This window comes from Macrotis lagotis, chromosome 1 (genome assembly GCF_037893015.1).
Source record: "Macrotis lagotis isolate mMagLag1 chromosome 1, bilby.v1.9.chrom.fasta, whole genome shotgun sequence".
NCBI classification, from domain to species: domain Eukaryota; kingdom Metazoa; phylum Chordata; class Mammalia; order Peramelemorphia; family Peramelidae; genus Macrotis; species Macrotis lagotis.
The window spans coordinates 854762999-854776252 of record NC_133658.1 but is presented as its reverse complement, the minus strand read 5'-3'; the positions used below and the strand labels follow the sequence as shown (position 1 = coordinate 854776252).

At 49.1% G+C, this 13254-nt stretch overlaps 2 protein-coding genes across 2 annotated transcripts; one reads left to right on the top strand and one right to left on the bottom strand.

Annotated features, from left to right (window-relative positions):
* Nucleotides 1-389: 389 nt before the first annotated feature.
* TSSK3 (testis specific serine kinase 3) lies at nucleotides 390-1998 on the bottom strand. Its single transcript, XM_074217715.1, has 2 exons — nucleotides 1496-1998; nucleotides 390-1104 (listed from the first exon to the last, which is right to left on the bottom strand). Exons 1-2 carry the CDS (start codon nucleotides 1638-1640, stop codon nucleotides 443-445), a joined length of 807 nt encoding a protein of 268 aa, XP_074073816.1. The 5' UTR covers nucleotides 1641-1998; the 3' UTR covers nucleotides 390-442.
* Nucleotides 1999-2153: 155 nt separating this feature from the next.
* FAM229A (family with sequence similarity 229 member A) lies at nucleotides 2154-2923 on the top strand. The gene is made up of 3 exons (XM_074217716.1): nucleotides 2154-2384; nucleotides 2458-2604; nucleotides 2718-2923. Exons 1-3 carry the CDS (start codon nucleotides 2233-2235, stop codon nucleotides 2818-2820), a joined length of 402 nt encoding a protein of 133 aa, XP_074073817.1. The 5' UTR covers nucleotides 2154-2232; the 3' UTR covers nucleotides 2821-2923.
* The last annotated feature ends 10331 nt before the right edge of the window (nucleotides 2924-13254 follow it).

Genomic DNA, 13254 nt, shown 5'->3' with positions numbered 1-13254 from the left:
CCTGCCAGGGCCCATTCAACATGCTGCCTGAGAGGCAGACACCTGGCCCTCGCTGAGACAAGGAGTCAAGAGGCCTTTTCTGCATTATTCCCAATGCTTCTGCTTTTATTTGGAAAGGAAGTTGCAACAACGGCGTAGATCCAATAGTTCTGGTAACTTTTCTCCTCCTCCTCCCCCAGGTGTGTGCTTCTGGGGTCTATTTTTAATTTACTTTAGTTAAACACCTGTCGTATAAAAATTCACATCGGTCGTGATAAATGGGAGGTCTGAATGAAGCCCTCGGTTCCATGAAGGTCTTTTAAGGGAAAAGAGAATGGGGGTGGGGGGTGAGTTTTATAGGATAAGCAAACGTAAAGTGTAAAATATATATCACCATTTTAGAAGCAGACTTTGGGTTTTCTTTCTCCCCTGCTTTATTGGGGAGGACTTGCTATTGCTTTTATCAAGTGTTTGCTAGCCATGGATGCCAACTAACTTCTTCGATCGAAGGCCGGAGGATCATGTCTGGTTCTAGGAGCCTCTTGAGCAGGTCCTGGCATTCGGCCGAGATGCCAAGGTGCCCGGGGAAGGACACCCCCTTCTGCTGCTGCCACAGCATCTTGGGGATGTCTGTGTCGTCAAAGGGCAGGCTGGCACACAGCATGACATAGAGGACCACGCCCATGCTCCAGACATCGCCCTTTTTGCTGTCGTGGGGGATGCCCTGCAGCACCTCGGGGGCAGCATAGGCCGTGCTGCCACAGAAGGTCTGGCTCAGCTCCCGCCGGGTCTTGGGCAGTACCTTGGCAAAGCCGAAGTCAGTCAGCTTCAGGTTGAAGCCCTGCAGCAGGGCGTTCTCACACTTCAGGTCTCGGTGGGCCACGCCACAGCCATGGCAGTAGCGGATGGCCTCCACCAGCTGGCGGAAGAGGGCCTTCGCCCGGCTCTCGGGCAGGGGCCCACCGTGCAGCACGCAGTCAAAGACGTCTCCCCCCTCGGCCAGCTCCATCACCAAGTAGGTCTTCCCGTCGGCGGACTCCAGCATCTCGTACACCTGGATGATGTTCTTGTGGTCCAGGCTGCGGACGATCTGGAGCTCGCGCGGCAGGAACCTCTGGATGAATTCTGGGGGGGGCAGGAGGAGGAGGGGCGTGGGCATGCCATCCCGGGCCCGCCCTCGCTCATGCCCTCGGCAAGGCCCCCCCCCGGCCACGGCGGCGGGGGGCTCGGGCGCACGGGGCAGACCCCGCGGCGGTCCCCGCCCTGCCCTCTCCGGGAGTCCCCGCGCTTCCCCCCGGCGAGGTGGCGGGAGGATCGGCCGGGAGGGAGCGGGGCCCCGGAGCGCGCTCTGGAACCGGCCGGGCCTCCGGAGCCCGGCTTCGCACTCCGCCCGGGGCCCGGCCCCCCGCGGCCGTTCCACGCGCCGCCCCTCGGCCGAGCCCCGCGCCCCGGATTGGACGAGGCGCCGAGGCTCGGAGGGGGCCCGGCCCGGCCCGCCCCGCCCCGCCCGGCTCACCTTCCGGCCCGCCCATCTTGTCTATAATCTTCACCGCCACTTTGCGTTGATGTTTTTTGGAAAACGCTTCCTTCACTTTCGAGTAGGTCCCTTCCCCAATGGTCTTGCCCAGCTGGTATCCATTGGAGAGCAGAAAGTCCTCCATGCTGTCTCCTCCTTCCTTCCTTCCCGTCACCGCCTCAGCTCATCCTGCCTCCGCGAGGCAGCGCTACTCCACCATCGCCCTCGGCCCGCGCCTCTCCCCCCCAGGACTTCATCCGCAGCCGCCCCCAGCGCTAGAACATTCTCCGTCCGGACACAGCCGCGGGTGGGGGCGGGGGCGGGGGCCCGACATTTTTAAGCCGGGGTCGCGATTGTGATGTAAAGCCCCGTGGCACAAGCGGCCCGGGGGTGGGCGGGGGGGGGGGCCGCCCCGGCTCCCCAAATGGGCAGCGCCCCCCCGCCCCCCGGGCCCGCGTCGTCACCGCCGCCCGGCCTGGCGCCCGCGGGGCCCAGAGCGCGGGCCGCCGCCCCCCGGCCCCGGCCCCGGCCCCGAGAGCCCGCCCGCCCCGGCCGGCCGCAGGGAGGCCCCGGCCCCGGCCCCGGCCCCGCGGGCCCCCCGCCCCGGCCCGCACCGGCCCGCCCGGCCCGCGCCGCCCCGCCCGAGCAGTGAGGGTTCCCCGCGGGGAGGAACGGGCCCGGGCCGGGCCGCGGCCCCCCGCCACTGTGAGGTCAGCGCGCCCGCCCCGAGGGTCACAATGCGGCCCGCGCCCTCGAGGGCCCGGCCCCGCCGCGCGCCCCGCCCCGCCGCGCCACACACCTGCCCGGCGCCCCCTGGACCACAGCGTCCCCCCGCGGCCAGGGCTCGGGCAGCTGTTTCCCGCCTGGGACCGGCTCCGGCCTCCAGCAGGTGAGCGCGGCGGGCGGGCGGGCGCGGCGCGGGGCCCCGGGGCCGGGACTCAGCGCCGCCTCGCCCCCCGCAGAGCTTCCCGGGGCCCGGACATGAGCGCCCAGGAGCCCCCGCAAGGTCGGAGATTCCCCATTGAGGCCGGAGACTCCCCCGGCCTGGCCGCCGCCCCCGAGCCCCAGGACAGCGCGGAGCCCGTCGCCACGGAGCACACCCCGGTCAGGTGAGCTCGCCGCGGGCCGCCCCGCCGGGGCCCCCAGGGGGCAGGGGGGGCGCGGGGGGGCGCGGGGGGCGGCCGTGGGATTCCAACGCGGGGCCCCGCCCCTCCCCCCGCAGGCCGCTGCGCCGCTGCCCCGGCTGCCACTGCCTGACGCTGCTGCACGTGCCCATCGACGTCTACCTGGCCATGGGCGGGAGCCCCCGGGCCCGCGCCACCTGAGCGCGCCTGCGCGGCGGCTCCGCGGGGCCGGCCGGGGCCGGGGCCGGCCGCGGGCACACCGCGCTGAGGTCGCGCGCGCCGAGCACGAGACAATGATGCACATTTTAAAATAAAAGAATGATGCACATTTTAATAAAAGCACAGCTTACACTGTTCTTTACACTCCGGGCTGGCTGCGTGTGTGTGTGCGCGTCTGTCCGCCCTTGGGGGCGCGGGGGGGGGGGGAGCCCTGGGGGTCTCTGAGACCTTTTCAGGGGCCCCAGACTCAGAGTTCTACATCAAACCGTATGCCTCAAAAAGGTAAGTAGGGCCAGCCACAGAAAGCAAAAGCTGGGGCGGGGGGCGGGGGGAGTCGTGTTGGGGCATAAAAGGGTCCTGAAGGGTCTACTGCCTTGCAAGATAAGGACTCTGAGGGAAAGAAGGGGATGCCAGGCCCGGGACACAGCCCGGACTGAAGAATGAAGGGAGATGCTTCAGGAACCAATGAGGGGGTAGATAACTGAGACATAATAAAACAGAAAAAGATGGCTTTTCTTTTGCTCCTTTCCTCTGAAGTTTTTTCTCATTTCCTATTTCTCTTTATTTCTTCTGGTTTTTCTCCCCACACCTCTGAGCCCCAGTTTCTTATCCTGTCAAATGAGACCTCTAAGATTCCTTCCCACTCAAAACCCCAGCCTCTTTTCCCACCTCCTTTCCCTTCCACCTAGTTCCTGTGCTCTGGGGGACACAGGAATCAGACCAAGGCCCTTGCTGTGTCTGACGGAATAAATCCCAAGAAACAGGGATGACTCACACTCAAAGTTCAGAGCTGGAAAGGACTTTAGTGGTCATCTAATCCTGCCTCTAACTGAAGAGAGAAGCCAAGCAGAATGGGCTCTACAATATCCTCTGGGGAAGAAAAAGTGAGCACATTTAGCTGAGGGGAAGAGGAAGGGAAGGAGGGGAGAAATCAGGGAAAACTTCTAGGTCACATTCAAGTTGAAGCTTGAACTATGAAAGGGATTAAGGACCTGTCTCCTTTGATAACATTTTTGGAAATAGTTGAACAGACAATGAAAGCCCCAAACTATAGACCAGTGAACTTGATTTTTATTTTTTTGTTGCAAAACAATGTAGTTGACTTGCTGAGAACAAACAGCTAGGTAATTAAGTATCTGGGGGGGTCAAATTTGAACTCAGGTCCTCCTTGACTCCAGGCTGGTGCTCTATCCATTGTGCCACCTAGCTGCCCCTTCTGCTTAGTAAAATTTCAAAACCCAACCACCCAGAAAAGGAAGTGGTGAGGCATTACAAAGATCCAGACCACAATAATGACCAGACTAGCCTTTTTTTCTCTTTTTGACCCAAACTATCAGACTGTCAGGACCAAAGGAATTGCTACAGTTAAATAGCAACATTAGGCAAAGTTCTTGTGAGCTAGATGGTAATATGATTAGGTCAATTTGGTTAAGTCAAACTGTTTAAATAGCCAGGCACAAAGAGTGGTCGTCGATGATTTGATGTCAATTTTGATATCTATAAAACGGTGTCCAATGACTGGCTGGTGGATTATTTAAGGAATCTGTTTGAGTTTGTGCTCCATTATATTTTAATGACTCAGATAAAGGTATATCATTCAGGCATATCACATTTTCAGAGGATACAAAAACAACCTGAATGTTGAGGCATGATTAACCAAACATACCAGTTGATCTGAATGAGATCCATGATCCAATAATATATTGACAGATTAGAAAATTGGGCAGTCATACTTTTATCAAGAGATGGGGAGGATATATTGAGAAAACAGTGTAAGTTTTTCATGTAAAGCAATGTAACTGGCATTAATCTAGTGCCAACTTTTTTTAAAATAGTGATGATAGTCAATGAGATGAAGGCAAAGTTCTACACTTAGGTTCATAAAATCAATGTCACAGGTAATAATAAAACTCCGGTTTATCTAAGATTTAAAAGTTTACAAGATTCTTTAGACCTCTCATTTGATCCTTACAACAATCTTCTGAGTTATGTCATTATTTTCCCCACTTTACTGATGAGGAAAATAAAGTTTACAGAGGTTAAGTTAAAATGGGGTCATACCAAGATAAGAAAAGAGCAATGGGGGCGGCTACCTGGCGTAGTGGATAAAGCACCGGCCTTGGAGTCAGGAGTATACCTGGGTTCAAATCCGGTCTCAGACACTTAATAATTGCCTAGCTGTGTGGCCTTGGACAAGCCACTTAACCCCATTTGCCTTGCAAAAACCTAAAAAAAAGAAAAGAAAGAAAAGAAAAGAGCAATGGAAGATACAACTGCCTTCCAAGTATTTCAAGGGCTCTATTCAGGGAGAATTAGGATCAAAAGGTGGAAATCACAAAGCTGTAAATGATGAAGTATCCCAATTCAATATAATAGGAACAGAGCTAATCCCCCCCAATAAAATAAGTTGTGCAAAAATATTTATAGCAGTACTTTTTGTGGTGGCAAAAAAACCTGGAAATGGATGCCTCAAAGTTGGAGAAATGACAAGGGGAAGATGTCTGAGAAACCTGATAAGACTTGTGTGACCTGATGCAGAATGAAATGAATGAAACCAGGAGAAGAATGTATCTAATAGCAACAACGTTGTTAAAAACAAGTAACATTTAAAGACTAAAGAAATTTTAATCAATGCAATGGCCAACCTTGATTCCAAATTCCAGAAGATCAAAGCTGAAGTATGGCTACTGTAAGAATTCATTTTGTTCAATTATTCATATTCGTTGTTTATATTTCTTCAATGGGAGGGGAGATAGAGAGATGGTTATAATTGAAAAAAAATTACAAGAAAATAAAATGGGCTGCTTTGGGAAGGAGGAATTTCCCCATCTAGAGGGAGAGAAGTCTTCAAGTGAAGGCTGGATCATCCTTTGTTGCAAGCATCAAAAAGAGGATTTCCTCTTTAAATAAAGGTTTGACATGATCACTTCTAAGTTTCCTTTCTTCTATAAGGTTCTGTGATTTATCTCTCCAACCTCCTTTCAACTTCTCTCACCTTTTCTCTTTTTTAAATCTTACCTATTTCTTCTCTCCCTTTTCCCATTCCTACCTTTTCTTCCATGTCCTTCATTCTTGCATATATATTAAGTCCTAGGCATTGGAGAGGCTGAGGCAAAGACAATCCCCTCCCCTATGAAATTTTCCTTTGCCTGTTTCCACCCCCCCTCTTTTCTCCCTTCACCTCCTGTCTTTTCTACCATTTTTCCTCCATTCCTTCTAATCCCCTTTCCATCCTTTCTGATATTTTACTAATATTTCACTCTCCAAACTTCTCTCCTCTGTCTTCACTTTGCCCCAGATTCAAGTCAACTCTTCTGTCCTTTAGACCTTCCTTTCTATTTCCCAGGATTGGCTGTGGAGTTGTCTGCCCCAGTCCTTGTATATCAAGGTGGGGCAAGACATTTGGAGGAGTTGGGGAGACCTAGAAGGGGAGAAATATCCCTCTGTGACCACAATGGGGCGATAGGGAGCCAGGGAGGCTGGTCCTATGGGTCACATCAGCCTGGTGATGTCATATCCCCAGGGGATTCCCTTCCCAACCTCCCCTCCCCCCCATCTACAAACTTCTCCGCAGTTTGGCCCAGGGCCGGAAAGGGGAGGGATGTTGGGGTGGGAGAGGACCTAGGCCAATCGACTGAAGGAATTGGGAACCTGGCCCAAGAAAGGGATTGGCCCAGGTGATCCCCGGATGAGGAAACTCCCCTCTCCCCAGACCTGACTTGGAATCTTAAGGATTTAAAGATATCATAATCACATAATCACTATCTTCCAGAGCCTGAAAAACATCATCCCTCTCCAAGGGTGAAAGAGGAATGCTTAGCATCAGTACTAAGGAGAACTGAAGTGTCCTTGGAGCCTAGTCCTTGGAGCCCCTTATCTGGACCGACGTGTTCTCCTCTGGGGAATGGGGAGATGTTTTGAATGACTCCCAACCATCTCAGTCTTGGAAACCCCAGCTCTTCCCCTCCCCTTCCTACTCCCTCCTCACAAACATGCCCACTTGCTCTTTCATTTTTCTCACTACCTTTGGTTCTCCCTGACCCCCAGTCTTCCCTAGTTAGAACTCCTCCCCCTGCTCTTTTCTAACTAGAGACCCCCATTTCTAAATGGGGGGCTGCACAGATGGAGGCCCGGTTACCATAGTAACAGCAAGGAAAGGGGTTTCTGTGTCGCCATAGCAACTTCAGACGTCAGACCTGTGCCCTTTCCTATCACCCACTGAAGGGAGGTAGGAGGGAGGGGGTGGAAATGGGGGAAGGGGGTTTGGGGAGAAGTGGAAATAGGCTACCTCTTCTCCACTCATTCTCAGCCATGTGCAGCTCAGGGTCGGACCTAGATTTCTCTTTCTAACTGCTAAAGGCTGTGGGAATCTAAATACACCTCTTCTCCCCAGCATCTTAGGGGTCCCCAGGCTCTTAGCTTCCACTTTTGCTCATTGAACCCAAGGGACTGCTTAGCCTAGAAAGACATGCTCTCCCATCCCCACTCTGGGTTGAGAGTTCAAAGCTTCCTTGTGTTAGGGTCAGGGAATCTCAGAATTTGGGTTCTCAAAAGCCAAAAGGTTTTAATTATCAAGAATCTTAGATTTGGAGGGTGTGGAAGCTTCAGGGTTGAAAGATCTAATATCTAGAGTCTCAGGGGAGGAGGTCTAAGGATCTAGGAATTTCAGGATTGGGTATCTCACGATTGGGGTAGGGAATCTCAGAGTCCAGGGTTCTCAGGTTTAAGGGGGCTCTGTCTGGATGCCTTATAACTGGGGGGGGCTATTCAATCATTTTTCAATCATGTCTGACTCTGTGACCCCATTTAGGTTTTTCTTGGCTAAGATACTAGAGTGATTTGCCATTTCCCTCTCCAGTTCATTTTACAGATGTGGAAACCGAGGTTTACCTAGGGTCATACTCCTAATAAGTGTTGAAAGCCAGATCTAAACTCAGAATGACTCCAGATCTGTTCTCTATCCATTGCACCATCTAGCCCCATTATAGTTATGTAGGGTAGCTACTCAACAAAGACTAGAGGGTTGGAGATCTTAGGATCAGAAGAGTCATTATGGAGGGTCTTAACTGGTGACATATTCAAGCTGATTGGGACAGGGTCTCAGCCCGAGGGATCTAAGGATCAGAGTCTCGAGATGTCACTTAGAGCAGAATGTGGGGAATTTCCAAAGTCTGAGGAAACCCAGGAACTTCTCTCATCGAAATGCCTTTGTATCCGGAGCCTGGTACTCAACTTCCTGTTCCTCTTCTGCCTGGGACCTCATTCTACAGCCTTCCACCTCCCTAAGCCTCCATTTCCCCTTCTAGAAACTGGGGAGGGGAAGAGAAGGGTAAGACCCACATCTGGCTGCTGTGTGGGTGGCATAGTTAGAGAAATCAAGTACCCTAAGTTTCTTTTGGGGAAATTTCTGAATTATTTCCAGGAATGGATCTTCATGATAGGGTTCATGGGTAGAGATGGACAAAAAAAATCACTCAGCCAACAAGGATTTAATGACTGCTTATTCATAAGTAGCCCTGTGGCTAATCTGAAACTGAAACAGCCCCCTCCCATCATCTAAGGATTTCAGATTCCCTAAAGAGCTCCTCTTTCCCACAAAAACATACGAATTCCTTCCTGATCAAACAACTGGGCACCCCAGAGTAAGCTCCATCCTAGCTATTCCTCCTTGCCATGACCCCATGTCCCAGCATCCATCTGCTTTTCCTTCCCTACAGTCTCAGAAGACTATTCTGATCCCTTCCTCCACCCCCTTCCTCCCCTCTCTCAATGATCTTCCTGTCCTTGGGCACTTCCCCATCTGCCTTAAAACAAGCTTAGTTCCTCCCTATTCACCCCCCTCCCCAGCCTAAAATCAAAAGGAAAGAGGAGAGAGGATATGGTAAAAGGTTGAAGAGCTAAGCTTCACAGCTCCTTCTAGCTTTCCTCTCAGCCTCCTTTCCAACCTGCTCAGCCTCCTATCTCCACCTCTCCTTCATGGCTTTCCCCCTACTTTTTGTTACCTCTGTCTCTTTTGCCAAGGTGCCTTTTTTTTTTCAACTTTAAATGAGACTCTATGACTCTTTCCGCAGTCCTCTGCTCTTAGCTCTTGGCTGTGATTACACACCTCTGCTGTGATTACAATTCCCATCTAGACAATATGGTCTCTACTTCTAACCTCTTTCCCCAAGTTCTAGTCCCACATTTTCCATTGGCTCCTGGATATCTCCCCGCTCCATCTCCTTTGAGCACCTTTGATTTCTCCTATTCAAAGCTACATTTATTTTCCTCATGGAAACTCTCCATTCCTACTTCTCTTTCTAGCCTCTGCTTTCACCATTCTCCAAATCACCTAAGCTTGTCATCTCCTAGTCACCTTTGTCTCTTTTCTTGACCCTGACTCCCCCATCCATTCAGTTACTAAGTCCCTTAAAAGTCACTTTTAATATGGGGAAAGAAGAGCCAAAAGAACAGTCCACCCAATGGCTGCAACACTGTAAATCAAGTTAAGGTGGGGGGGGGATACAAAATTCTGGTCAAATGTAAAGGTTAATGTTAGAACCAAACTGTACATACCACACTAGGAACATCCTGCATTCCATTCAGGAAATATACTTTGTAATGGATTTTATTGTTGAGAAGTATCTATTTGCCAAAAATGTATCAATAAAATTTTAAGTTTCTTTATCCATCCATTATTTTTCTTCCTTTCTCACTGCTATCATCCTGGTTTTCTGTGGGTTCAGGGAAAAAACCCAACCCAGTCGTGCCAGCATGGATTCACCAGGACCTCATGCAAAACTCATCGCTTTTTATAAGCACTTAATAGTCTAGTAGACCACAAGAATTCCATAGGTAAATTCTGTCTGATTATGGCATAGTGTCTCATTATCCAGTGATGTCCTTGTGGGTGAGATGGAGAGATTTGGATTAGAGGATAGAATAATTAGATGAATCTGTTATTGAGCAACTGTACACATAGAGCGCTGATTAAAGGACTGTTCCCAATCAGGAGAGGAAACCTCTAGTGTGCAAATCGCCCCCCCATCCATCCTGGCTATAGATTGTTCAACATTATACATGTTATTTATATAGGTGGCATGCTTGGCAAATTTGTGGATGACAGGATACTGGAGAGATGACAGAATAGACTCAAAACAATTTTGACCCTTGGCTTAATGAATCAAAAACTAAGATGAAATTCATAGTTCAAGTAAATTTAGTTGGAATGTCATAAGGACATAGTAGTCAATATAGGCATGTAGATCATGCCATATCAATGAAGAGATCAATCAGCCATCTTTTTTTGAAGTATCTACCATATGTTGGGCATTACAAAGACAAAAATGAAATTCCCTGCCAGCAATGAGCTTGCCTTCTATCAGGGGAAAGATTATTTTACTAGTTACTACTATTTAGCTGGAAATTTTACCCTAGAAAAGAAAAGATCTGGGAGGAATGTGATTGTTGCCTTCAAGTATTGGAAGATAATGTTGTTGCCCTTCACATTTACAGAAAAAACAATGTAATCTGAATGCAGTTCAGGGTTAACCTATGTTCAGTTTTTTAAATTTGTATGGTTTTTTTTCTTTCTTTCTTATGGCTCCCCCCCTTAGTTCTGATTCCTCTTTCACAACAGGAAATATATTAAAGACAATTGAACGAGTACAACTTTTACCAGAAGAAAAAATATGTTCTGAAGGGGAAACAAAAAGGGCAATTTGATTATTACAATTTAATAAATTTAATCTACCTCCTTAAAAACTGAACCTAGTAGAAGTTTACAATTTCATATTCAATTCCCCATTTTATTTTGGGCATATTGAAATGTTTCTATTTGATGAGAATTAAGTTCGTTATATAAATGTTTTGTTTTTAAAGAAAGATTTGCTGGCTTGAAACAGAGAAGTCAGAACTCCTCCTGATCAGAGGGAAGATGCCTCTCAAATATTGTGTCCAGGAACAAGGCCATGCTGGAAGACAGGGTACTAAAAAAGAACTGGTCCTGCATAACCCTATATTCTGGGAAAAGGAAAAGTAATGATCGCTAACCGTTCCATTCGTTCTTTCATTTTATTCAATAGCCATTTATCCAGAAAGTTCCTGCTGTGTATTAGGCCAAGGAAGGGGGTGGGGGATGGGGGCATACAGTTAAGACCTCACTGCCTCATTGAACTCCCAGTCTAGCAGGGGATTGTGGGGGAGGGGGGTTGAGGTGCAAAGCATAATGGAGATGAGGGTTGAGGAGCAAAATCTTTACTAACTGGGAAATCAGGAAAGGCTGGAGGAGGTGGTAGAATGTGAGTTGGGCTTTAAGAAATGAGGAGGAGGGGGCGGCTAGGTGGTGAAGTAAATAGAGCACCGGCCCTGCAGTCAGGAGGACCTGAGTTCAAATTCTACCTCAGACACTTGATAATTACCTAGCTGTGTGACCTTGGGCAAGTCACTTAATCCCATTGCCTTGCAAAAACCCTTAAAAAAAAAAGAAATGGGGAGAATTCAGCAGAGGAAATGGAGAGAGTTTGGAGCTTTAGTAGTGTGGCATAGACATCCATGATTGATAGAAAGTTTTACAAAGCACTCTGCAGAGATGGTTCCATTTGAACCTCAAGGCACACTGATTGAAGTCACATGAAGTGACTAAAAGGACTCGACTTGGGAGTGAGAAAAACAAGTATGAATTTTTCCTCAGATGAATTAATAGTTTTTTGATCCTGACTAAATGACCTAACTTCTCAGACTCAGTTTCCTCATCTGTAACATGGGGTAATGATAACCCCTGTAGGTATAACTTGTAGGTCCCTAAGTTGTGAGGGTCACATTAGATAACATATATACAAGTGCTTTGTTAACTCTAAAGAGCCATATAAGTGTCAGTCATTATTATTAATGATAGTATTATTAGTATTAACTGTCAGTAATAAATATTATTAGCATCAAGTATCAACACTCTCATTTTAAGGATGAAGAAACTAATACTCAAAGACGTTTCAATGAATTGAACTAGTCACACTTTAGTAAATACCAGAGGCAAGATTCAAACCCAGATCCATCATTCCATGTGTTTCAGTCACTAGCTGCCCCAAACCTCAGTCCCAAGGACCTCCATTCCCTAGTCCCTCACACCCCTCTATTCTTGACTCCCTACTGTGGCCAAGTCTTGTCATTATTTCCTGTCATATCTCTTTCACACAGCTCTTTCTTTCGGATGCAATGTTTGAAAAGTATTTAGTGCAATGATTATTCCCCTATATCCAACCCTTCCTCTCCAGGACTCACAAAGCTGCCCCACCCTCATCATTGCCTCTCCCCGGGACTCTCATTAAGAACTTCTAGAACCTCAGTCTCTCGCTTCTTCAATCCATCTTCCATTCAGCTGCCAAGGTGATTTCTGACCATTTCAACATTCACACACACACACACACACACACACACACACACACACACAAACACAATAATCTCCAGGGTCTCCCTATGCTGCTGACTTTTAGAGCCCCACAACAAAGCTCCTTCCTGCCTAACTTTCTCCTACTTGACTCCCCCCCCTTAAAATACTTTGCAATTAGGTCAGAACCACTGGTCACTAGCTGTTCCTGGAACAAGTCACTCCATCTGTCAACTCAGTCCTTTATTTGGTTGTTGCCCATCCCCAGAATATTCTCCATCCATTCATATCCCCAGGGCCTCTCTGGGCTCCCAGATCCTCCAGGCTCAGTTGTTCCCATTTCCTGTAGGGTCTTTCCTCCCTTGGAGACCACCTTCCAGCTGCCCAGGCTATATCTTACATAGGATATATTTATGACATAATGTGAGCTCCTTGAAATAGGGACTTCATTTTTCCTTAAGAATCCCAGGGCTTCCTTAATCTAGTGCCTGGCAAGCATGGTAAGCATTTCATAAATGTTTGTTGACTGAATGAATGGCCACTGGTTGGTACATAGACCCAGTGGTGGGTAACTCTGCCATTTATGTTCACCAATGTGGGGAGGAAGGATAGGTCTGTGGGGGTTGGAGTGTTGGGGGCACATTCTATGGTCTTGGGGGGACAAGAATTTAGGAGACAAAAAACAGCTGCATAATAGTTCCCCCCACTTTCTTCCCCCACAATGAGTCACTAGGGGGAAATAGCAAGGACAGGTTGAAGCTGAAACTGAGATGGGGCAGCTGCTACTGCTGGGGAGGTGTCAGGGCCCTCATGTTCCCCCAGATCCCCTGAGGCCCCCCAGGGTGGGGCAGGCAGCACCCAGACCTGATCCAAAGTCACCAGAGCCCTTCATCAGGCTCAGGAGAGGATTTTGTGTTGTCTCTTGTAGATGAGTGCAAAAGAGGGATGAGAGAAGTACCAGCCAGTGTGGAGAGAGAACACAAATCCCACATATATACACACACTTTGGGGTTTTATCTAATCCAGGGTCTCCCTGCCTCCAGTTCTGTAAA

Bases quoted from the DNA above. Each gene is read 5' to 3' on its own strand.
- TSSK3 (XM_074217715.1), bottom strand. From the start codon at position 1,640: ATGGAGGACTTTCTGCTCTCCAATGGATACCAGCTGGGCAAGACCATT. The intron at 1,105-1,495 runs GTGAGCCGGGCG...TGCCCCCCCCAG, and splicing joins CAAGATGGGCGGGCCGGAAG to AATTCATCCAGAGGTTCCTG.
- FAM229A (XM_074217716.1), top strand. From the start codon at position 2,233: ATGCGGCCCGCGCCCTCGAGGGCCCGGCCCCGCCGCGCGCCCCGCCCC. The intron at 2,385-2,457 runs GTGAGCGCGGCG...CGCCCCCCGCAG, and splicing joins CCGGCTCCGGCCTCCAGCAG to AGCTTCCCGGGGCCCGGACA. The intron at 2,605-2,717 runs GTGAGCTCGCCG...CTCCCCCCGCAG, and splicing joins ACGGAGCACACCCCGGTCAG to GCCGCTGCGCCGCTGCCCCG.